The sequence below is a fragment of the Sceloporus undulatus genome, chromosome 2 (genome assembly GCF_019175285.1).
Source record: "Sceloporus undulatus isolate JIND9_A2432 ecotype Alabama chromosome 2, SceUnd_v1.1, whole genome shotgun sequence".
In the NCBI taxonomy this organism is placed as follows: Eukaryota; Metazoa; Chordata; class Lepidosauria; order Squamata; family Phrynosomatidae; genus Sceloporus; species Sceloporus undulatus.
In genome coordinates this window covers 252,624,925-252,651,654 of record NC_056523.1, presented here as the reverse complement: position 1 = coordinate 252,651,654, position 26,730 = coordinate 252,624,925, and the positions used below count along the sequence as shown (strand labels likewise).

General features: G+C 39.0%; 1 protein-coding gene across 2 annotated transcripts in view; it reads left to right on the top strand.

The window, feature by feature from the left end:
- The window catches only part of FANCC (FA complementation group C), an 83,204-nt gene that overhangs the window by 12,443 nt on the left and 44,031 nt on the right, over positions 1–26,730 (top strand). For both annotated transcript variants that reach the window (XM_042453711.1, XM_042453710.1), the window contains exons 2-4: positions 9,387–9,556; positions 11,600–11,684; positions 14,131–14,225. In XM_042453711.1, coding sequence (XP_042309645.1) covers positions 9,395–9,556; positions 11,600–11,684; positions 14,131–14,225 — 342 coding nt within the window. In that variant the 5' untranslated portion in view covers positions 9,387–9,394. The remainder of the gene's footprint in view (positions 1–9,386; positions 9,557–11,599; positions 11,685–14,130; positions 14,226–26,730) is intronic.

Sequence of the window (26,730 nt, the reverse complement as noted above, 5' to 3'; positions counted from 1 at the left end):
GGGAAACTTAATTGTAACTGAAAATAAACCAGAGGGAATATTTATTCAGTGTCAGTGGCATGGGTTACATGACCTTTCCCATCTATAATTTATGCAAATAAACTCTGTTAAAGTCTAATGTGTCAGACAACCTGATCCTGTAGTGCCTTTTTGGGCTGCTGAGGCAGCACAAGGAAGATTTTGTTGTTTCATGCTCAGCATCTCTGTGTGGTAGGGACAGTCTTCATAGTTTCAGCTTGCTTTGGAAGGAAGAACAATCCTGCCTCAGATGACCTGTTCACACGTTGAAAATGCCATTGCTGAACATATGGAATCATACCTGATGACTCAGGGCCGGTTCAGACCGGCATAAATGGTGTATGCCAGACCTGTATGGCAGTACATAGGGGCTAAAATTAAAATAGGCTAAACTTCTTCGGGCTGCAGATGGGTTCATAATATTATTTAGAATTCTAATTCATAAAATTAATTAGAATTATTAATTAATGGTAATTCTGTCCTCCTCCTCTATCTGGCCCTCTCCTCAGGAGAAAGCTGAGCAGCAGAGGAGCCTTGCCTGTCTTTCTACTGCCCAGACTTCTACTCGGGAGAAGGCCGAGTGACGGAGGAAACTTGACGGATGAGCATCTTCCTCTGTTGCCTGGCCTTCCCAAATGAAAGCCAGGCAAAAGAGAAACATTGGCATGTCCTCTTCCTCCTCCACCACCTGTGTTTTTCCTTGGGAGAAAGCAGAAGAGTGCAGGGTGGGTGTGCACTCATTTCCCTCCTCCTTTACCACCACCTGGCCTTCTCCTCAGGACAAAGCAGGGCAGTGGAGTAGCAGTGCAGGTTCAAGTGTCCTCTTCCTTCTCTTTGCCTGGTGGAGGAGCCTTGCAGGGTTAGCATTCACCCTTCCTCCTCCTTTTCTGCATGATCCACTCCTCAGGAGAAGGCTGAGCAGTGGAGGAGCCTTGAAGTTGTTCCACATCCTTTTGGGCCATTTGAAATCCCTTGGAAGACCGCATGCAGCCCCTGGGCCATATGGCATACACACAACACATGCTTTCATGACCGCCCCCTACAGTTGGACACAACTAGACATTCATGTCAAAGGGTTACCTTTACCTTCTTACAAGCCTGGTATATTAGGCAAATGCTGTGGATAGAGTGTAATTTGATTTCACTAAGGCTTTCTACAAGGGTCCCCATGACATCATTGTTCTGTTCTGACAGTAGCCTCTTGTCTTGAGTACAGATTCCTCATCAAGACTATCAGATGTGTTGGCACTCCCATGTCTTTAAGAGCATTCCATAGCCTTTCATGATCTGTGTAGTCAAAGGCTTTGCTATAGTCTATAAAGCACATGCTGATTTTCTTTTGGAATTCCCTAGTGTGCTCCATTATCCATCTTATGTTTACAGTGTGGTCCTAGTGCCTCTTCCTTTCCTGAACCTCTGGGATTTGGACCTCTGGGGTTTCTTTCTCCATGTGTGGTTGGAATCTATGTTGTAGAATTTTGAGTGAAATTTTGCTTACATGGGATATTAGTGCTATTGTTCTATAGTTGCTGCAATCTTTTGTGTCTCCTTTTTAGTGGATGGGGAGGTATATTGATCATTTCCAGTTTGTCGGCCATCGTTTTGTTTTCCATATCTGTTGACATATGGTAGTTAGCACTATAGTTGAGTCTGTCTGAGCAGCAGCTAAATTACAATATCATCTGCTCCTGGTGACTTGTTTTTCTCAATTTCTCTTATTTTGCCTCTATACAAATAAAATTGTATATAGACAAATTTGTATACAAATAAAATTTGTATATAGCACCAAATTTGGGAGAGGAAGCTAATGCATCAGGATTCAGGATGACTTCAACAAATTAGAGAACCGGGATCAAACTAACTATATGAAATTTGGTAGGGATAAATGTAAACTTTGGCATTTAAGCAAGAAATATCAGATGCATGAATGTAGGATAGATGGCATGCAACTTCACAGCATGTGAAAATGATCTTAGTAGGCAAGCCAAACATGAGTCAAACTGATGCAATGGCAAAAAAAAGATGTTGCAGTGAGCCTAGGGTGGGAGATAAAACTGATTTGAAACCTTTTTTTTTGCTTGATCAGATGGCTTATTTCATTCTCTAGTGCCATTAAAGATAAATGGAATTTGATGGTGGAGTTTCAGTTTTAAATGGTGTTCTGCATAAAGTGTCTGTAAATGTACTGTTTTATGTTTTCCCCTTGATTTCATTCAGTTTTGGTCCTATAGAAATACTTCACCCAGGGAAGTGGCAGACTCTTAATTCTTTGCATGGGATACATGGAATCGGTGAAATCATTATTTTTCTTGGCCTCTTGGGAAATGTGTGGGTATATTAGAAAGTTATAATGAAGAAATGGAAAAAGAGGGATTTCCTCATTGGTTTTCATGTTCATTTACTACTAAGATGTCATACGCAATAAAGTGCTTTTTAAGCCTTCTTCTGCCAGCTATCCAGAAGCTGATTGTGAAAATAGTCTTGTTGGCAAAAGTAGGTCATAGTTCCCTTGGGTCTCCTACTTTTGGTATTTAAATTTATCTCCAGAAGACTATGTATGGGAAACTCTAGATTCTGTTGTGCTAATAAAACTGCCTGTGACAGTAAATAGTTTTCTTTTTCTTACTCATTTTGTATATAATAAATCAGGCAAATATAGTTTTAAGGCCAATCCAGTTAAACTTAACTACAAAAAGAAGCTCATATTCTATCATGTCATTCCAAAACAGTAAAGATTTTTACCATACATCTCTACTTAACTTGCATTATATAACACAAACATCTGGGCACATACATGGATGTTGTTGTTGGTGTTGTTATTTGCAACAACAATAAACATGTTTTGAAAGAAGAAGTATTTAAACAATCTGAGGTGCTTTACAGACGGGCCCATGAGGTGCTGTCATCACGCGAGGGGCGGTGCTTCCTGACGCACCTTGCCCCTCGCGTGTAATGACTATGTCAAAATGGTGGCACATGGCCGGTGCCATTTTGACGTAGCGGACACTCTGCGTCCGCACGTCGCACCCCAGAAGTGATGCCGCGAGTGCGTGACTAGCGCCTCGCGGTGTCTCTTCCGGGGCCCAGGAAGGAGCGCGATTTTCGTGCTCCTTCTCTGCAGCGTCCGAGAACCGCACCGTTTGGCTTCTGCAGTTCCCGGACCCTGCAACTGGCGGCAGTGGCAGACCGCCGCTTCTCGGCGGTCTGTAACAGGCCTGAGTCTCCACCTCTTCTTTTCTTATCCCAACTTTCAAGTGACATTGGATCGTTCAGTTACAGCTAAGTTGGTAAGTCAGTATTCTGGAACTTGTTTTAGATTTTCTTGATTGCTTCATGAAAAAGAGTGATCTTTTCCTCCTTTTCCAAATGTTCTAGTGTTTCTACTGCAGAACAGGCCAGTGATTACAGTTATTGCCTAGGTTGTCAACTTCTACAAACTCATATTGGCCTGTTACAGACTGCCAAAATAAAGCTGCTTCGGGTCTCTTTGGAGGTATGCTATTTAAATGATGCATGGGTCCTAAGAGTCCGGAGGTCGTACCAAAGCCACACTCCATTCCTAAGCACTGGAGTGCAGCTTTGGTGCAGCTTCTGGATTCTTAGGATGCATGCATCATTTAAACAGCATACCTCCAAAGAGACCCGAAGCAGCTTTATTTTGGCAGTCTGTAACAGGCCATTGTCAAATGTGAGAATAGTAGTTATTATTACAAGGAGACTGACTTATAGCTCAGGTATGGTCTTTATATTGCTTCTGTTATAATTTTATATAGTTTCATATATTGCTGACATGTTGTTCTTGCTTTAGTGACAATCATCATTCTAGAAGAGAGTCAACTTTGTTCAGAGGGTGATTCTGCTAAAAATAAAAATAAAAGAGCAAAGCCCCTGTTGTCAAGTTAATCATCTTACCTCCTTGGTTGATGCAATCTAATGTGACACTCTAGGAATGGGCATACTTCAGTCATAAGTTTAATAACTTTTAAACTGACTGATGCTATTCTAAATTTCACCTATGGCAAGGAAGGAAATGTGGTAGTTCCTTTACTTAAAAATCCTTAAAGGGGGAAAGACTGTGGCCAGAAAATGTACTGGGCCATATTGAAAAGGGGGAAGAAGGAGAAGGACTGAACAAGTTTAAGCTCCCTGATAACATGGAAAATCAGTTCTGAGAGCATACTATATACTTGGTGGTACTTTGGTTGCCCTGTTTGGGATTACCTCAGTTGTGGAAATGCCAGATAATGGACTACCTTAAAAATACCTGGTGGAGCAGCTGCAAGTTAGCAGCTGGTTTATGCAGTGTGAATCTCTGATGGATAATTATGAGATACCCCCAGACCTGTTGTACATTACTGATATTGAGGCTGCCAGGAAACATATAAAAGAACGGATATATGGAAAAGATGTTTAATGACATGTGGAGCTTGTAAAGAGCAACCAATTTTCACAATTGTGCTGACTTTAATATAAAATGTGATCATACATTACAAACTAACTTTTTTCATTTACATTCTGCCTTTTGAGAATAGCCTTCATTGCACTTGACTTTCAAACAGCTGTTTATCTGTTACCAAGAGGCAATGACTGATATTCTCCATTATGAAGTGCAGTATCTATTGTATTTAGCTATCTAAATTTTCCTAAAAATCATTAAAACATTATTCACACAAATTAACATTGGGTCTACGGCTGGCTTCTAATAAGGGCAAAAGAAGGAAATATGCACAAGGTAATAAAACCACAAAACTAATATAGTGGAAAATCAATCACAAAGTAAAATCTACAGCAAAGCCCACAGGAGTACAAAAATGCCATAAAATCTGAAAAATGTTGAATCCAAAAACACTTCAGTTTCCCATATCAAGAAGCATAAGATTTATCATGAGCACTTGATTTATATTTAGTAAATAACATTTTAAAAGTATACGTGTTAACGTTACACATTGTATGAATATCTGCAAGTTTTTTTTCCATTGTTAAAAAGCTCTAAAGCTGAAATACCCATTGGAAAAAAAAAATCAATGAGTACACATAATGTGTTTTAAATAATATATTTGAACAAATTACCGTAAAAGCTTTTCTTAATTTAAATAACTTATAAATAAATATATTAAGGCACTGGAACTCAGACAGCATATTTTAAAGTTTACAATATTTTTTAATTGTTTTGAATTGATTTTTATTTTAAAAGGAAAGAGTTTAATGTAGCTATTTTAGCATGACCAAAGGAGTACTGCATGATTGTCTGCTAATCTAATTAAAGATTTACTTTTACTAAACTAACCTTGTTTCACTATGATTCTGTACAGAATTGCTCACACTTCTTGTTGGTTTAAGTTCATCTTGAGCTGAATGAGATTCAGAGGTCAAACTAATTAAGAAATATTTTTAAGGACAAGGTAAAATATTGAGTGTTAAACTTATCTAGAATACATCTGAGAGCTGTAAGTAGCAAATCCTATTCATTAACATGATTTTTCTTTAAATAGGACCAGTATTAGATTTAGCCCATGTAAGTAGATTTTTTTCCCAATAAAGAGCAATTATTGTATGCCGTTTTCAGGAAAATAGTCTCCAGAATCATAGTGCAGTGTTCAAACCACTATAGCACTGTGGCTTGGTTTTTACTAACTGGAATGATTTAATAGCTTCTTATGGATCAAGACAATTAAATTACAAGTGAGTTTCAAGTTACATTGGGGTTACGTACCTGGGTTTGCAGTGTAAATTGAGCGTTAGGTAAATGAGAGGAGACAATCCCATAGGTATCTTTGAACATCATTGCTCGCCCTCCACCTAAGCAAGCAGTGGAAACCTGTGCCAGCTACACCAAAATTTTTAAATTCAAGTTTCTTTACCCCTCTCACACTCCCCTTCTAAGCAGACAAAGGAAGCCTCTTCCAGAAATTATAAGACAACAATTGCTTTTTGTCCCTCTCTACTCCTCTAACCTAGGGGCAAAGTAGACAGGGCAGTAGGAGCGGTCAGAGATCGCTCCTGCCCTGATTGCCATGGGACAGCAGCAACCTGAATAAGCTGGAAAAAAAAGAGCAGTAAGGAGATATCTGGGGGCATGTGTCATATGTATGCTCCATTCCTGGATCGGCCTAACAGTGGCCCTTTTGGGCCACCTGTTTGAGGCTCTAGGCAAGTAAAAAAAACCTCAGTCTTGTCAGCTCAAAACCCAGTGCCAACACTGAATAGTTTCATTCTTTGTCATGCTCTCTGTGCGTCACACAAATGGACAGAAACTCCATTTAGAATGTTTTAAGAACTACATAACTTCGTGGGAACACACCATTCCCTCTCACCTACCACACATGTCCTCGCCTACCAAACTACCATCAGTTTCCATCCACCAGCAAGAACAGCTTCTATTCAGGTGTTCTCCTGATGAATAGGTCCCTCATGTTCTTTCTTTCTTTCTTTCTTTCTTTCTCTCTTCATATTTTGATTCACCATTTTTTCTTTTGTTTCTATATATTTTTTCACCTCAACCTCCTTGCTCAGTTATATGCGCACACTGGGAGAGCTATGCATTGTGGGTGAGACTTTATTTCTGGAGAAACATTGTCATTTGAAATGTTGTAAACAGAGGTAGTACCATTTGTGTCTCACCTGGATGACTAAGAAACATTATTTGTTATAGCTGCTTAAACAATAAGGTATAAATATATCCATGCTGTCTCACGCAGAGATAATTATCTAGTATAGTAATGGTTAAATTGTGAAACAATTTGACTATGCATAATTATGGATTCTTAAAAAATAGTTATGCATTCACTGCTTGCACTGCAAATGTTTGGAAAAATTGGAATATTTGTGAATACAATGTGCCCTTAGTATCCCCTGTGTTTTTGTTCCAGTTTCCCCCATAGATACCAAAATCGGTGGATGCTCAAGTCCTATTATATACAGTGGTATAGTAAAATGGTGTCTTTTAGTTAAAATGGCAAAATCAAGGTTTGCTTTTTGGACTATTATTATAGTTCTGAATATATTTGAGCTGTGGTTGGATGAATCCATGAATGCAGAATCTATGGATATGGAATGCTGGTTGCACTGGGACTGTGGGGACCACTTCCAAAGTGGGCCACCGTTGTGGTCCCAAGCAGGTGCTGCCAAGAGCCAATTATTTCCGCTTCTTTTTGTGGTGGTGCTGGATTCCTTCTGGCAGTACGGGAGTGGCTCCTGGTTGCTTTGGGGGCATGTATCATTTGGGCGCATGCATAAAAGCTGCCTTATTTGGCCCATGTGTTTCAGGCTTTTGTTTTTAACTTGATGCTCTTTCACACTACATAGTTACAGCATTATGATTCCAGTTTAACTGCCATGGTTGCTTTCTAAGGATCCTGGGATTTGTGGTTTAGGAAAGCCACAAACCCATTTGTAGTTTAGAAAATTTCAAATACCCTTCTCTAAACTGCAAATCCCAGAATATCATAGGAAGTTGCCAATCATATTGTTTTAATTATGAAATGTGAAAGGGCCCCCACTGTGTCTTAACATTTTAAAAATGTTGGTTGGGCATCAGTCCCTCCCAAAGCAGTTTCCACCCCCATTTTCCCATGAAAAGTACGTAAGTTCTTAGGTTAAGTATTAGAACTTGGGGCCAAACTAGGCCAAATTTTGGCAGCAGAGATCATATCTGAGCATGCAGTGAGGTGGCATTTTAGAATTATTTCATTCACTCTTTCCCAGTGTAGATCCTTCCTTTTTCCAAACCTATGCTAGGTAAAATGTAAGTTTCTATACATAAGTGTCCTTTAAAGGATAAACTAACAGCTAGTTGTATGCTGATCTCCATTAGGAAAACAATATGAGGGAAAGGGTGAAAGCATCCAGTACCATGGTGTGGATCTGAAATGGGACTTTCTGTTACTGTTTTTAATTATTTAAACAAAAGTTAAAAATTATTTTTAATAAGCTGGAGGATGCTGTCACAAGTATCTAGTTTGTCTTTTACACCTCTTCTCTCCTGCTATCTGCAATATATTTCCAAGTTGCCTTTCACTATTTTTTTATTATTTTATTTTCTTATATCCCGCCTTTATCCCAATATAGTAAGCAGTAACGTGTTAGTGCTATCCAGACTGGTAGTCTTAGCTGGTAGTATTGCGCAGAGGTTAGTTACTAAAATTAGATCTCTCTCACTTTCTTTCCTTGGCAGCTCCTTGGCATTTAGCTCGAAGGTATCCCAGAAGCATGGATTTTTACATCTAGCTGTGACATTCAATGCACTGGTTGTTGTTCTGCTTATTTCATGTTCGAAGAATTGAGCACATGCCAGTGTACCTGAAAACACCATCTGTCTGGCTGATATGTCCTTGCTTTCCTTCCTTCAGATGGAAATGTAGGCTATAGAAATTGTTCTGGGCACATGCACTAACCCTGTTCCTTTAAAACATATTGGTAAGGGATGGTGCAGTGGCAACATACCGGTAGATTTTACTGATACTAAACTGTCAAGCAAAATCCTGCTATGATCCTGTCAAGGATTGTTAATGGTCACTGCTTCACACTTTCTGATTTACATTTTTAGACTTTTTGAACGGTGATCTTGATCTTATCTGCTGGAACATTCACAAAATTAGTCAGCATGCACAAAATGGCAGCTTGTATTAGCTGCCATAATACAAACATGACTTGGTTCTAAGGGATCATGGAGAAGAATTTGAACCAGTTGGATTGTTATTAGATAGACAGGTGACTTGAAGGGGTGCACACGCATACACATACACCACACCAGTAGGTAGGTGTGGAGTAGAGTGACAGTTCCCCCAGTTTCAAGGAAGTAAAAAAGAAAATGACCTTCCTTTTCTATGCATGAAGTGTGTGTTATTTATGGCTGAGTTTTGACATTCACTGGAATATCTGAATACTTACCTTGCATGGAAAATTGTGATTTATTGCATTTTAAAAGCCTTCAAATTTGTGAATGTTGGAGATTAGCAGTATATCTCTTGTTCCAAACATGTGGTTTCTGGGTGAAATATTGAAACCCAAGGGTGCCTTCAGTTTGAAAAGTAGGATTCTGACAGCATTTGTTTTTCACAGGCTGCAAATGGTACACATTCCCATGATTCCTTAAACATTTTTACTTATACAATTTTACCACAAGTATTGATTCTTAAACACCTATCATAAAAAAACAGCAAAGGAATGCATTTTGATATATTTGACTGATAACTGATTGCTCCCTCTTGCAACTTATGCACAAGACTATCTTAGATGGTGTTATAATAAGCATACACATCATCCACACTGCAGAAATCTTTAATTCTACATCTTGTACTGTGTTAAATGTTTAGCAACATTTCTCCCCCTCACAGAATAGCTTTCTCCCTTTTCTTTTTGTTTTTAAGGTGACAGGATGGCTGAAGATGGACTCACTAAGTTCAGCTTTGAGTTTTGGCTGCACAAGACTCTTAAGTGGGGTCAAAGCACCACTCCAGAATCTCAGCAAGATGTCTGCCTTCACTTGCCTGAATTGCAGGAATTTCTGTTGCAGATTTATGGAGCTTTGAAACATATGGTAAGTGAATTAGCTGGAAGAATGAACTGTTTGGAAGACTGTTACAGAAACATTCTGCACCCCACATTTTGACAAGACAAAAAGCTAACAGTAGCAGAAAGCCTTGTAGTATTGACCTAATGTATTGCTGGATCACAGAAGCGAATTGGGGAAACAGCCACAGGTAATGGAAACAGGAATGTGTTTCCTGTGTTCCTGATTTATTGTGAAAGGAGCTTTTTCTTCTTGATTGGTTATGTTCTCACATGAGATTTCCTACCCAACATAGTAACCTTTTTTAAAAGAATGTATAATAAACAAGTATTTGATTCTGGTTTTCAGGTCACAAATTGGATTATTTAAAGACCCTTAACATACAAAACTATAACTGATCCCCTAAATCATAAACAGTCTGCTGACACACGAACCCCACTGCTGTGGCATATGAAGACATTTCAGCCCACCACCACTAGATCTCAAGCAAATATTTCTAGTCATGCCTGTGTAATGTTTGCATTGTCTGGCAATTTGTAATTGTTCTGCGATGACAAGTTGCAGCTTGTTAAATTTTTTGATATGTTAGTATGAATTAAAATTTCTATTACCAATGCAGCATTTGACAAATGAGAAAAGTGCCACATAGGGTAATGAAAAATCAGTTGTAGATGAGGGATTGTTTATATGTCTGTTTCTTGGAAATACCTTGACTTCAGATGGACCTTCTATTTTTGGCCACATACATCTATCTAGAGCTAGCTCCAACCGTGGGACAAATTTGAAGATATTATTATATCAGTATGAATCTTTTCTGCTACTTATGTATTATCTCAAATTAGTATCATTTTGAAAGCTTTCATTTATTAGGCAGTAAAGCTACAAAAGTGGAAAAACATTGACTGATTGCATAATACTGTTTATAAACTATATCATGCATTACTTTTGTAGCAAAGCTGCTTTCCATTTGGTCAAATTTTGTTTAGGTTTGTAGACATAGTGTCTGTTAAATTTCAGGTTGGAATTGACTAAATATGATGTCACACAGAATACAGCAAACTGTTATAGAAACTTCAGGATGTCTTTGTACTGCAGTTATTACTCAGCCCTCCATATAATCCATAGCATGATGTAAGAGGCTTGACATTTTGTATGATGTGGTGTTATTCTTTATTTTTTGCACTCATTTTTGTCTCATCTTGAAAGCTAGGAAAAACAATAGATTAACACCAGGTTTTAATTATTTAAATTTCTTTATGTAAAAAAACCAGCCTGAATAGATACAGTCTTGGCCACAGAAGATGGGCTAAACTGAAAGTGTTTATAGTAATGAATGATGATGCTTCAGTTGTGCTGAAGGACTGTAGTCACTTTTGGAAGGGAGTCCACACTTATGCAGGAGCCAGTGATTTCTCATCTGGAGTCAGTTCAAGACCCAGTCATTCAGTCTCAAGAACTAAGTCCTTCCCTTTACTTGAACCCTGTCTTTCTGTTCTTGAACTCAGAAGTAGATAGGAAAAACAGGACACAAGCTTTGGGAGAGGGATTCTATCAGACAGCTTCAGACTCTACATACCTGATAACCATAAGTTACCGAAGACTTTAATAGTCTCTCTTCATTAAACCTATGTGTTTGCTGACTCAAGTGTAACTAACCAGGGATAGGGGGTATGCACATAACACCCAGCATAAACATTGCTCTGTGTCCAACAGCATTCTAGATATGCAAATGAAGCTTGAAGGTCTGTATGGGATCCTGTGACTGTGCTCCCCATTTGTTCTAATAGTGCATTGTGGGAACTTACCCTATATTTTGTCTGTACACTCTCCTCTCCAAAATCTCCTTTGTGGCCAGTGCTTTCCTTGTCATGAGTCATCTTTACAGAAGTTTCTGTGACCATCTGAAGAATGGATAAGACTTCTTAGGTAACATTTATACAGTAGTCTGAAATTTGTCTTTGCAGATGCTGTACCTATATACAGTATAATTTTCTCCAAACCACTCTTTCTTTGGACACTCAATAACTTTTGACAAAGTTTTTGAGACTGAGCATTCTCTTTTAATTCCAGAACTGTACTACCGCTGTCCAGCAGTTTCCATTGCTTGGTCAGTTATTGGGACGACTTTGTTGGAATCCCCTTGTCATTGCCTATGGTGAGTGCTTGAAATTTGCTTTGTGAAATAAGCATATTTATTCTTGGATTTTGTGGGGTTTTTTATGGTAATAATCACAAAAACATGTCTGATTTAAAGATTTCTCCATGAAGTCTTATTCTGCCACCTCATTGTGGTAGTGACTCTGGGCTCTCAAAGTTCTGTCAGATTTTACTAAGATAGTGAAATCAGTGGCTGCTGATTTGCTGCAAGCTGCAAGAAAATTATGTGACTATAGTAATAATATGGCACAAATGTGGTACTAGTCTCTGGTATGTTGGGAAAAAATTGCTGGGATACCATATCAGATAGTTTGAGAAGCACTGGTCCATTTAAGTATACAAAGGGATGTTGACACACCTTTCAGACTGAGAGAAAGCACTTGGTAGCATACACTTTTGTGGACTTGTCTATTTCATTAGAAGTCTGGAGTGAAGTGCTTATGAACAGACCTTTACAGCTATTAATGAGCAGGTCATATGTGTGAATAGCAATAGAAATGCAAAACTTATGGATATGGTGATGAGGTGACAAGTTCAATTTTAAAGGCAGGAGGAAAGATGTAGCCTAAAGCCAAAGTGAGTAGATAACCATATAAATAGTGGAGGGAGTTACTGGAATGTAGTGTGGTGCTTGCTGGGAACACTAACTCCAATGCTTAGGAATGGAGTGTGGCTTTGGCGCGACCTCCGGACTCTTAGGACCCATGCATCATTTAAATAGCATACCTCCAAAGAGACCCGAAGCAGCTTTATTTTGGCAGTCTGTAACAGGCCTTAGAAAGGGGAAATCAGAGGCTAATTGATAGTTACCTAGGGAAGTCAGGTCCAATGAAGGTTTCTTCAACAAAGGAAGAATTCTTACAATTCCTTCTTTTTAAAAAGTTGGAATATAGCCCTATTTCAAAGAAGCATTTGCAGCCTCCTCCACCCAATTGGCCAAACCTCCTCTGGCAATTGTAATTAGCCAGGATAGACATTGCTGGCTAATTAGACAAGTGGCTGGCCTCATATCTCCAGGCAAAGCTATACTTCGCTTTCATTGAAATCAGTTATTAGTTGTTGCCAGAAAAAAAACTTCTTCAGAATAAAAAATACTGCTCTACATGAATCAAGCCACTGATCTGCCTATGCTGACTGGAAGTGCTCTCTAGGGTTTCAGACAGAGGGCATTTTTTAGTCAATCTGGGATCTTCTGTGCCATGCTCTGTTACTGAGCTACAGTCTTCTCCTCTGTATGGTCTGTCAAATGTTATAAAAAAAAAAAAAGTTCACAGTATTCTCTGACATACATAAAAGACTTGATGTGCCCAAAGAGGCATTTACGAAATGTTATAAAAAACAACAACAATCTGAGGGGGTAAACAGACAGGCAGGAAAGGATGGCTTGAAGCCACTCCTTCGAAGATGGATTGGAACCATGGCAACCACATACCTCTGCCCCAATCCTCCTTGAACCCAGCCGAAAAAGTTTTGGCCAAGGAAAAGCCAGCTTTGCCAGCCCCACTGTGGCCCCATGGTGGCATTGTGACATTCTGGTGACATGTAGTGTGTAAATACTGCACTAACGGAGCATCATGAAGCTGCCCACATCTGGGCAGCTGCCTGACTTCTGGGCAGCTTCACAACATGCAGCCTCTAAATACCACTCTCCAAAGCTGCCCAAATGGCAGCTTAAAAGGGCCATCTGTTCAGGCCCTAAATCAAGCATGTAAATGTGGTGCTAGGTCTAATGGTCTTTGAAGAAAGATTTCACATGGCCAACAGAGACAATTCCAGCTGGGTTTACATAGTCATTTCTAAGTAAACAACATGCTCATAGTACTATTGAAAGAATCCCTGTGCCTTGAAAAACTGAAAGGTCAAGGAAGTCATGATATATTGAAAGTACCTGATACAGTACAATATAAAGAGATTCAGCAGTTCAGCTGTATGTTAGATTAAGGTGAAATAATCTGTTGTATAAAGCACCCTTGTAGTATTGAAATTTAAAATAAGATTATGTATAAATGTTGTCTTATGTATACTTGATTTTAATGGGGAAAAAGATAAAGGCATAGCCAAAGTAATTGGGACTGATCCAGAGAAAGGCACACAGGCATTAGTTCTATCGAAATTAATGGGATTTACTTCAGTCATGACTAATGAATTTCATTGAATCAAAGGGACAAAAGTGTGACTAACTGCCTCTGTCTCCAATCCATAATTGTACAGAATAGTATCCCTTTTCTATTAACGTGTATATTGTAGTAATAAAAAGCAAGAAGAAACATTTTCTATATGTGATCACCGGAAAACTTTCACATCATATAATGCAAAAATTTAAAGCTAAAGAATGACTTTGGTTCATGGGGTTTTTTTTGTTTATTAACATCAACAAAAAGATTGCTCTTGCTCTTTGAATTTTTTTTCAAAAAAGCTATTCTTATTTGGATTACTATCTGCAGATGAATGCCAGAAGATTCTAATGTGGTGCTTATGTTGTCTGTACAGTGGTGAACCACAGAACCCAGTGGAATTGAAGGCCAACAGCTGGATACAAGTAAGCAAATGAATCCTCTCCCTAACTGCTTTAAATTAACTTGATTATTTAAAGGTGCAGCATCTACAGCAGAGACAGTGTGTCATTTTTAGAAACCACTCTTGAGACATGCTCGATTCACATTGCATTGAAATATGTTCTAGTTTAATTAAAACACAATCTGTGCTGCCTCTCATTTTGAATGAGAAAAAAAAGATGTAGCATATAAACTGAAGTAATTTTGATAGTTTTTAATACATGGAGTTTAAACTCTGGTAACTTCAAGTGAAGTACAAAGCCTGCAAATCAGCAACCCAGAGAATGCTGTAAAAACAGACTTTCAATTAGGGAAAATAATGTAATATGGAGAAATGCCATTGTTTGTTTTGAAAACAATTTATATATGCTCTATAATTTTGTCTCTTTGTTTTTGTTTAATCTTTCTAGCCTTGGGAGAAACTAATTGTATCCAAGTTTTATTCAGAGACAATGGATGAAAATATTTCTCTGTAGTTCAAAACCTTTTTTTAGTTAACTGTAAGTTAAATGATTCCACAAGTGGTTGAGTGATGGACTTAGAAGTTTATAATGTAGACCTTTACAGCTGTTGCTGTTTGAAAACAATCCATCTTATATATTTACTCCTTAATTAAATAATTGATGAAGCTCATGTATAGAATTGTACTCAATCTGTTTTATTGAGATTATAAAATACAGGCTTCATCACTATTTTCTCACAGCACAGTCTCTGTATATCCAGGGATATTGGGGGGAAATTTTAGCAGCATTCTGTTCATTCCATAGAAAACCATCTCATGGTTTGGGCTAACAGATCATGACTTAACCAGGATATTCCTGAGTTTAGTGCACCTGTACATAGCCCCTTTGCTCCCATTTCATTCCTTCCTTTGCGCAAATGGGAAAAGAATCCAAGAAGCTTCAGTTAAATAGTTTCTTGAAATAACTGAACCAGGAAATACAATTAATAAATTCAGGTAACAATGTTGAATTTGTGGAGAAGATTTCATTTCCATTTTACATTAACTGCAGTTTGCTGAGCCACTGAAGTTGAGAAATTATATTTAATCTTAAGTACCGTCCGTATAGACTCGATGATAAGTCGATCTCATGTATAAATCGAGGGCAGGTTTTGAGGCGAAAATTGTGGAATTTGATATGACCTATGGATAAGTCCAGAGTAAAACTTAGACGCATGTAAGAAAGGATTTAAAGGTTGAAGCAAAGAAAAACAATTCTAAAGAACGTACGACATTCCAGCAAGATAACTGTTTGTGGTCAAAAGACTGGATGGATAAGACAGTAGGTTGGTGGCGGCAAGTGCTTTCAAGACAGTTCACACTTTGTCTTTTCACAAGGGGACGGTTCCTTTTTTAAAATAACAGTTAAAGTACAAAATGTACATTGACCCATGGATAAGCCGTTTTGGATTTTTGGGGTCAATTTTTTGACTAGAATTTCTAGACTAATACATGAATATATATAGTATGTTTAGTGGGAAGGAGCTAATTTCAGACCATATTTTATGAAGTTGGCCTATATCCATTAATTATAGTTGAGATAAACCACAGCTGAGTGTTCAGATGACATTTTAAACTATGTGGCATGTGTATGTGCCTTAAAATCGCCTTCGACATATAGTGACCCAAAGAATTTTATAGGGTTTTCTTAGGCAAGAAATACTCATACGTGGTTTTGCCAGTTCCTTCCTCTGAAATATAGCCTACAGCACCTGGTATTCGTTGGTGGGTTCCCATCCAAGTACTAGCCAGTGCTGATTAGCTTCCATGATCATGCAGGATCTGGTGACTTTAGAGTGTTTATGCCTGTTAAAACTGTACTTAAAAGCAAAATAAAACAAAAATTGAAGTTCAAACAGCTGAGAATAGTAGAAGGGAATATATGAGCCTGAGGATTTCTCATAGCATTCTTATAATGTGATTGTTCAGTGCTAAGTTTCTTGAAGTTAATTCATATTGGAGAATTGTTCACTTTTTATGAGTGTCAGGCAATGATGCTTTTATAAATAACCAATTATTTCTAGTGATAATAAAAGTGTCTGTGGCAAAAAGCGGCTCAGGATGCAGTTGAAATCTATTCTGACTTGCCTTCTCTTCCCAGTTCTGTGGCATAAGCCCTTCTGTGGATATTTATCCTTCTCAGGTTCCAAAGGGTGCAAGAGCTCAACACCCTCCCCCTCTCTCATGTGGTTATTGGGAACACAGAATAATACTTGGTTCCTGACTGTTCTGGTCATGGAGACTTGTGACCCCAGCTTCATGCTCCCTTAAGAAATCAAACAGGTCTTTAAAAAGTGAACTCTTTAATTTAAAAATGAAATAGGAAAATGATCTAGTAAAAGGTAACTGTTGCTAGAACAAGAAACTTCAAATGGTTTAAAAGACACATTTTCCATTATTATTATTATTATTATTATTATTATTATTATTAATGTTTATTTATATAGTGCAGTACGTTTTGCACAGCTCTTTACAGCAGGGGTAGGCAACCTTTTTGAGCTGGGGGCCGGGTTGCTGTCCCTCAGACAACTGGGGGGCCAAAGCCAAAAAATAAATAATTAATTTTTTTAAAAAAAATAATTAAACAAATAAACCAGGACAAATGGAGGACAAAATTTTCAAATGGAGGACACGCAAAAAAATTTGCTGATTTTTTAAAAAATGTTAATATAAATGCATGTTTCGGAGGCTTCTATAGACAATTGCACCGCTTGCCCACCGCTTGCCCCCCTTACCTGCCGCTTGCCCCCCCATGCCCACCTCCTCCTGATAGGCCAAAGGCTCCGGTGACAAACAGAAAACTAGAGAGGACACCTGTACCTTAAAGATGTGGAGAAGAGGGAATTTCAGCTGCTGGTGTTTGTCATGCTACCAGGGAACAAGCTCCACCTCTTGAAATTCACTCTTCTATACAACCTTTAAAAGCACAGAAGTACAATCATAGGCGGGTTACAGACCGCCAAAAATACGTATTCCATACGTATTAGGGTTAGGAAGGGGCGGTACTTTCGCACCCCCCTAACCCTAGTATGTATGGAATACGTACAAAATGGCAGCGCCCTGTTCATACAGGCGCCGCCATCTTTACGTCTTGGATGCATAGCGTCCAGACGTGTCGCGGCGCCTATGATGTCGCGAATGCGCCAGCGGCGCCTCGCGACGTCATAGAGGCGCCGCAAGAAGGAGCTCCATTTTGGAGCTCCTTTTTTGCTCCGCGCGGGAGTCGCGCGGTGTGGCTGCTACGGCTCCCTCATGGAGCAAGTGGCAGCAGCGGCAAACCGCCGCAAAGCGGCGGTCTGTAACCCGCCATTGTTCTCTCAGATATTGTTTAATTAAATCCATAGTATTTTTTCTACATCAGCCCTTGGAGGCTTGCGGTCTCAAATGCCACAGAAAAGGACTGTTAAGTTCTTAGACATGGAAAGTTAAGACTCCTCATGAAGGATCTCAAACATGATTAGCTTTGTGCTAGGACACTTATTAGTACTTGTATCCTCATTGTTGTATCTTGCCTGAAGTCTGATCACCAGAAGGGTTGAGCTGTGATTTTCACATTCCATGGGCGGGTTACAGACCGCCCTGTTTGGGACGGCCTGCACCTGCCCCTTTCCCCGCTGTATCGGGGCCTCAGCTGCCAGAACAGCAGCCTCAGAGGCCCCGATCCGCCACTTTGCGGCCTGGAAAGGGGTGTACTTGGGGCTTCAAGCCCCAAGGACACCCAGTGATGGCAGGGAGGAGGAGAAAGGGGCCGCTTGGCCCCTTTCTCTTCTGCGTCGCTAGCGCAGCCATCTGAAGGCTGCGCTAGCGACGCAAACTGCAAAAGCAGCTTCGTTTCGGAGCTCCTTTTCGTGACGTGGAAAGGGCGCTCTAGGTGCCCTCACGCGGCACGACGACCTCACATCTGCACCGCCTTGTTTGGAGGCGGCGCGGTCGTGACGTCATAATGGCGGCCCCCGTGTGGAACGGGTACCACCATATTTTACGTGCTGAGCACGTACTAGGGTTGGGGGCGTCCGGAAGCAATGCCCCTTTCTAACCCTAGTACGTGCTGAGCACGTACTTTTAGGCGAGTTTGTAACGCGCCTTTGTCTTTATCCTCTGAGCAGCATTCCCATTTTTCTGTCACAGCTGCTAGAAATACAGGTACTTGTCTTTTCCCATAACTTTGAGTGGATAGTATGTGCATCACTCTCCAGTAGTCTCTGTGAATTCCATGATGCTTATTAATTGCATCATGAACATTGCTTTTCTTAGTTTTGCACTGTATTTATGCAGCCCTGTTAAGTTTGCCCTCAGAAGCAGTCTGGCTCTTGGTACATTTGCCATCACAATACCACCTGATACCTCATATTTGGAAATAGCTATGGATCACGAGGACAAAGAAGAGTCTTTGATGTCATAAATCAAGGAGGTTCACAGCATGTTCAGGGTAGAATTAGTGTTCTTTGGAAACATTGTTAGGCATTCCTCAATGAAGAGAGCAGTAATATTTGACAAACTACCCAAAAGACATCATGTCTACCATCATTTATCTTCCTCTGTGATGTGTAGGTTGCAGATAGAAGTGATTGTGTTGTAGAACTCATTCTACCTTGCCTTTTTATGCAAGTTATCCATTCTGTTTAGAAACTGAATGTTCACACGAAGATATCTGTGTGAGGGAAAAAGCACCTCTTCTGATGCACGATTCCTACCCCCCCCCCCAATTATGTTATTACTTGCTTTCCTCTGTAGCTACCACATCCCATACCTTGCCAAAAGAGCATTCAACCCGTGAGTGAATTTCCAGAGGTGGCATATGCTCTTTGCTTAAATGAAATGCTTACATTTCTCTGGATATAGTATTGTTAAACTCCAAATCCTTAAAGTTTGAGAATTCTGTTTAACCTTAAAGATAGACAAGGGCATCTGGATGACAAGGAAGGGTGCTTGTGTTTAAGTGTATTGTGCCAACCCTCTTCATCCTGATGTGCTTTTGTTCCAGTCTGATATTGTTGATCAGAGGATATTGTTATTTGCTTGTTGGCTTATGGATAAATGTGTAGCATGGGGATGGCATGGGAAATGGTTATTTTAAGCCATGTTATATTGAGAAAAGGGTGGTATGAAGTAATAGGTAAAATTAGATTTGCGGAATTAGTTCTGTTTTAGTGAATATGTTTATTCTATTGTTAATATAGGGATTTTTCTCCAATTGCATTTATTTGCTTGAAAGATTTATAGACAATAATGTTTGCAGAGTGGTTTCTAAAAGCATATTAAAAACCTTATATTTCTGCTGCAATTCTGTAGGCATTTACCAGAGAGTGAGAGACACCGGACAGAATGGGTAATGCTTCTGAATAGATAAGCATAGAGGAGTGAGTTGGGTCTGTTCCACAGACAGATGGATTTGGGAGTCCCTATTAGCATCATGGCCAAATGTTAACAGTTGTCCAGTCTAAAGAAAGATTTAATTTATATTAGTGACCTTGTTTTGTACTGTTTACATTAGTTTGGCAGTTTGAGGCCAGGAAAAGACATGAAGGCTGAGGACTGACTGGATAAATGAATTTTCCTCTGTTACTAATTTGTCTGCACAATTCTTATAGCTATGGGGGTTTGGGGGAGATGGGTTATGCCGGCACATTTTTCTACCATTGTTGCTGAGGGAACACTAGACTGCATCAGTGAAAGGACTGAGAGCCTTCTTTGCTGTCAGCTGTGTGTAGTAACTGTTAATGTTCAACATCGAAAGAATGCTTGGGGAGGCCTGTAACTGCACTCAGTTCTGACACAGGACAATAGTTATAGTGTTACTCTCTTAGTTGTAAAACAGAGAATGAGAGAGAGATTAAGAGAAAAGGTACATTAAACTATGCTGTAGGTTATTATGTAAACAAACGGCAATTATTTTGATAGTAGTTAATGGTCATTCTAGCAGCAGAGGAAGATGTTATGACAGTATAGCCCATTCTTACTGACTTTTGGATGGATTCCCAAGGGTTATATAGTTTGGGACCAGAAAGCCATTTGGGGGTCTTCCTTTGCCAATGCTTTCTTCCTCAGTGGTTAGTCCACATTACCTTTAAACATGTATGCAACCTTATGAAGAATTAGGGCCTGGATTTGCAACCCTTACCCCTGTTTCTTTTCTTTTCCCTTTTTTTAACCTATTAAATTGTAACCATACAAGCAGGAGCTGTGCTCTTGAGTGGCCCCAGCTCAAAAAAAATTAAAGTTTTGTACAATGCCTAACAAACTTTAGGTGTTTTATATAAAAAAAAATCTGCTGACAATGCTTTGTATTAGTCAGACTTTGTTTTTGTTTTGATTTTGTGAAGAATAAGTGTCTAATTTTAAAATAGTGTAGAAGAAACTACACCAAGAATGTTCAGTGATTTTCAAGTTGGATGATACAGGGGAACATGTTAGAACACATGAAAGTAATTAAAAGAAGACTGCAAATATAATAATTACAATATGAAGCAGACTGTTCTGGCAGATACTGGAATGCCGAGCTCACTTTAATCATAGTGCTTCCCATCATGTGGGTGGTCACAGAGAATTGTCCATCTTACTCCCTGAAACATTGATTGTAACAGTATTGAAGAAAACAGCATTCCAAAGCCATCTTAATGTTCTCTGGTTACGCAAGGTTTCTGATACCCGTTCCCTCTGCTTTAGTTGAATTCTTTGGCTTTGATGGTAGAATGACAGAGGGAGTGGTTTTAAGAGAAAAAAGGTCCTCTCTGAACTAAATCTTATTTACTTTTTCTGTCTCAAAGGAATGTAGTAACTCTTTCCTCAAACATGATGCAAGATTGCTAGAAAAATTCTGGTGTGTTAATTTTTTTTTGCAATAGAAATGAACACTGACTTTTCACTTTTGTCTGTTTTAAATTAATTTTCTATTTTCATATTATCACTTTTGATTCTGCATTTTGTTCAGTAGACCAGATTAACTCAGCATTTTAAAAAGGAAAGCAGCACTTGGCTAAAATATCGAGAGACATATTTTCAGCTCACATTATGAAGCTTGATCAATCTATTCCAGGGGTAGGCAACCGTTTTGAGCCGGGGGCTGGGTTGCTGTCCCTCAGACAACTGGGGGGCAGAAGCCAAAAAACATAATTAAATAATTAAAAATAATTAAATAAATAAATAAACCGGGACAAATGTAGGACAACATTTTCAAATGGTGGACACCTTTTTTAAAAAAGTGGAGGACATGCAAAAAAAGTTGCTGATTTAAAAAAAAATGTTAATATAAATGCATGTTTCTGAGGCGTATATAGACAATTGCCCCCCTTGCCCCTGTGCGCGAGAGGCCGAAGCCCCCGGCGGCAATCGGCGGCAGGACTGGGCTGGGGCCGGTCCCAAGGCCCCGCCGGGCCGCATCCGGCCCGCGGGCCGCAGGTTGCCTACCCCTGATCTATTCTATATTATTCATTGGTCTATAAAAATCTCAGTGCTAGATGAAACAGAAACGTTGAAGACTGGATTCAACTGTGTAAAAATAGAAGCCAAATATAATTAGAACTGAAATTTTGAGGGGAGCTATAGTGCTTTGTCATGTTAGAAACCTAAGGTTTCAGAAGGTACAGCCATGGCCTTTAAAGTGGAATCAAAAAGCTATACTGTATAATTGTGTAGTGTGGAAGGGCTCTAGTCCATAGGGAATCACCCCCATCTAAACCCATGAGGCTGCTTTTACTTACATATGGCCTCATGTACACTAAAAGGTTGCAAGACGAATCCAGCCAACATAGCATACATATTTTCCCCCCAGATTCCTCATTTGTGGAGTTCTTGTTCAGAGTACAGTTGGCTTTCCTTATACTTGGATTTTTTATACAGAGATTCAAGCATCCACAGCTTGAAAATATTCAAAAAAAAGTATAAATTTCAAGTATCAAACCTTGATTTTTCCATTTTATATAAGGGACACCATTTTGCTATGCTATTGTGTTTAATGGGACTTGAGCATTTTGTTATTCTTTTTTTTTACTTACAACACCATACAATCACATCACATTACATTGTCAAAACAACATAAATTTACAAGTGACAAATAAACAAACATCACACTTACACACCACTTACAATCTATTTAAAATTACATATAACATCCAGTTAAGTTCCTACTGCCTGGTCTCCTTCCTTATTTTGTTACTTTTGTTTTGATGTATCTTTACGTTGTTTTCCAAATACTTTTCTTCACATAAATTCTTAGTCTCCTTCTTTCACTTTTACTCTACAAATGGTTAATTAAGATGTATGAAACAGCAGAAATGGATAGATTAACATGTTGGTTAAAGGATAAAAATGAAGAAACTATTAAAAATGACTGGCAGCTACTTTATGTTTTATTAAAGAAAAAATGGTCAAATGTTATGATATTATGAAGAAATAAGATGTCATTTTGAAAAGATATAATGGCTATGGTTAAAGTAAGATGCTTTAGTAAAGTAAAAAAAAATTAAGTATTATTGTTTGATTTAAATTAATGAGATCAAAAGCCAAGAATAAAAATGTTTTACTCAAAGGAATTGTAACATAGGGATGGAGAAAGAATATGAGAAAAGAATAAAGCTAAAAGTGAAAAAAAGAGCATTTTGTTATTCACGGGGGTCCTGGAACCAAACCCTAGCGGATAACAAGGGTCAATTGTAATTGTTCCTGTACCACTACCCCATCCCAACTTTGAGATGGCAGCAGAGAGAGAGAGAAATGGTGTCAGGGCAGAAAGAAAGAGGGAAAAGGGTCTTGGTTGCACCTCGCATCGGCTGCAACTAGTGCTGTTGTTATGCATCATCCCCATAGAAAATAAGATTCCTCTTCCCTAATTTAATGGATTTATAAGCTTTACAAGGGCATAAATCTTAAATAACCTACTTTAAATCTTAAATCTTAATGTACAATAGCACTTCTAATGCTTTCTGCGCTCATTATTCTACATTATGAATATTCCCAGTGTGTTGTATGAAGATAAATGTTAAAATTTAAAAATGATATTCTTTTCAGTTATGCAGAAATTCAAGATTTTGCTTGTATAAATTATAAGCAGATGATCCTTTTTCTTTCCCTGTGCCCAGGGTTGTAGACATCTATTCTATGTGCTTGTGACTTTTTGAACTGAAAGTCATAGGAATAGCAGTAAAAGAAACCCTTCACACATGCACAGTGAAAAGGGTCTGGTTCATTTGGTTGAATATCTTGTCCCTAACTGAAAATTTGATTTAGGACTTGCAGCGTATTTCCAAACATGCTGCTTCTGCAGCTATTTACTGGCCCTCCTCCAAATGTCTCAAAATGTGATTATGCCACTGGCAACACATGTGTTCATCATCTTATAAGCAGGAAAAAATGTGGTTTCTTTTCTACAGAACTATTTTACCCAATTTTGTACAGACTTTTTTTTATTGCAAGGGTGGTCGGAAGGTATTACATGGGCCACAAATGGCCTCCAAGAGTCTCTTTTGGCACCTGCTTGTCCACCTCTTGTTTTTTTACCTCCAAATGGCCAGTTAGAACCAATTTCAAAAGTTGTCACTTCCGGTTTTGAAGAAAGGCCCCACGAGGCCTTAAATAGGTTGGAGGAGGATGTACAGAATGACACTAGATTAAGTATGGAAAAAGTATGGCCCATGTGCCACATATTGCTCCCAGGGCTGTTTTGCTGGCCCACAGGGATCAAAAATCTATGAGTTACTTACTCTCTGACGAGAAGGCCTCTTCTGGCTTAAAATGGCCCAGAGAGGGCCAAAAATGTGGTGAAATGCTCCCTAGCAGAACATCAAGGCCAAAAATAAATATATATTTTTTTAAAAATCAAACTTTTAATAATGGTACACAAGCAGTGTAATCCTCTAAGGTTCACAGAGGGACTTGCACAGCCCCCTAAACTCGAATAATTGATCACTTCTTCCCTAAACAGCATAATGGCCATTTGGGGGACAAATAAATCAAGGCATGGGGGCCCTGGGGTGTCAGCGGTGTGAATGTGGATCCCATACCCATGGAAGGTGCATTTCCCCCACCAGTTTAAACAACAGGTATTTATATTCAATCATTTCTTAGTGCTAGATCTTTAGTATGTGTTGTATAGAGGAATCACTGTGATCTCCTGCTTTTAGTATGGGCTCCATTTTCTATTTCATTGTATGTCCAGACTAAGGGGGAAATATAACAGAGGACTTTCGTTAATGGAATAGTGGAATCCAGTGGAATTGGGAGAGGAGGAAACTCACCTTCTCTCTGAAGCTTCCTCTGAATGTCTCCAAACCTGTTTCAGAGGACCCCCTCAGAAGACAGGGTTTGGCTAGCTTTGGGTGGGAGAAGGAAGTTTTATCCCACTGCCTTGGATTTAGGTCTCTGTCTTTAAACTTTGAGAATTATTGGACAACAAATGGTATCTCTGCTGGCTGACAGACAAATTTTGTAACCATATTCAAAAAGGGCAGAAAAGAGGAGCTAGGCAACTATTGATCATTAGATTGACTTCAGGAACTTCATATTATCAAGCGGTAGGTCTGTATGTTTTGAAAAGAATGCAGTGATGGCTAAAAGCCAGCATAGATTTCTCAAAAGCAAATTATCCCAGACTAATATTTTCTCTTTTCTTGATAGAGTCACAGCTTTGTTAGATGAAGAGAATGCTGTGGATGTTGTGTAACTTGATTTGAGTAACAAAGCATCCTGTGGTAAAATATGGGCTAAGGGACTAATAGGAATGTGTAATTCAGTATTAGTATTTTGCTAGGGGACTTGATTCTAACCAACAAGGAGGAGCTGCTTATTGAAATAAAAACAGTTGGTATTCTAGGGGGAAGTGACCATGTAATGCTAGAATTTGTGACTCTGCACGAATATACATTCAAAGCATTCCCAACAGATGGCTATCCAGCCTCTGTTTAAAAAACTTCCAAAGAAGGAGCGCCTATTACACTCCGACTCAGCCTAGCCCACTGTTGAACAGCTCTTTCTGTCAGGAAGTTCTTCCTAATATTTAGATGGAATATTTTTCCAGTAATTTGAAGCCATTGTTTCATGCCCTAGTCTCTGGAGCAGCAGAAAACAAGTTTGCTCCTGATCCTGTCCTTTGGGATATTAGCTACCCCTCCTAATTTGGTGTCCTCTGCAGATTTGATAAGATGCTGTCTATTCCATCATCCTAGTCATTGATAAAGATAGCACTGGGCCCAGGACAGAACCTTGTGGCAACCTGCTAATCAGTTCTCTCCAGGATAAAAAGATAGTGAGTGCCCTATTGAGCTCAATCAGTCAACTAACTACAGATCCACTTAACAGTCACATTGTCTGCCCCACATTTTACTAGTCTTTTTGCAAGAATATCATGGGGGACCTTGTCAAAGGCGTTACTGAAATCAAGATACACTGCATCCATAGCATTCCTTCATCTACCAAGCTTGCAACTTGATCAAAAAAAGAAATAGATTAATTTGGCATGACTTGTTTTTGGGAAACCCATGCTGAATGTTAGTGATCACAGGATTCCTTTCTAAGTGCTTACGGACTGTCTCTTTAATGGTCTGTTCTAGAATCTTTTCTGGTATTGGCTGACTGGGCAGTAATTATTTTGGTCTTTTCCCTATTTTGATGTAGTTCATCTGACTCTTCAGATCTGAACTAATTTAAGGGAAATAGGTGATTCCTGACTAACTCCTTATCCGTCTTAATTTGCAATCTGCTGATGTATGGAAACACAGTCTTCTTTTTGAGGGAAAACTGAAGTAAAAAAGGATTTGAGCAGTTCTATCTTTTTGTTGTGCTGCAATGAGGCATTCACTACTCCCCTTATCCAGTAGGCCAGGTCCCCTCTAGCAGCTTTCAGGAGCCAGGAAGAGCAAGGATCCAGTACACACGTGGTGGCTCTCACTTCTCCGGGTATCATGTCCACATCATCAGGCTTAGATTACATCTGGATCACATCCTTGAAGGTCCTTATGAGAGCTCTGCACACCCACCAATTTGTGCTCACATTTTCTTAAACTGGTTGTGAATGATGTCATATGTTGACTGTATTATTTTTATTTTGTTTTGTGCTCATATTCTTTCTATCTAGTACATTAACTTGAGTGAGTTCTACCCTTAAAGGTATGTTAAAAATAATTCTGAATATAATATAAAACAATTCTTCCCCATCCCTATTCTTTCTCTGTCTCACCAACTCCCCGTGTTGTATTTCCTGAAAGCAAAGAGAGTTGTGGGAAGATCTGTGAAAAGCCATAGCTATTGAATGTGGCATTCTTGGTTTCATTCAAACCACATGTCCATAACAAAAACATGACATGCATCACATGTACTGTAAACTCTTGCAGGAAAGATGAGACTAGAGTTTTCATGTCTCATCTTTCTCTGTTGCTACTTCAGGCCTCTGGGCAGGCTTTGCCTTCTAATAGTTTCGGTTGGTATTTTCCGGTAATAAAATTGTGGGCTTTAGGTTCAGGGGGATCTTTTTTAAAAAGCCAATTAATGGATTTTAT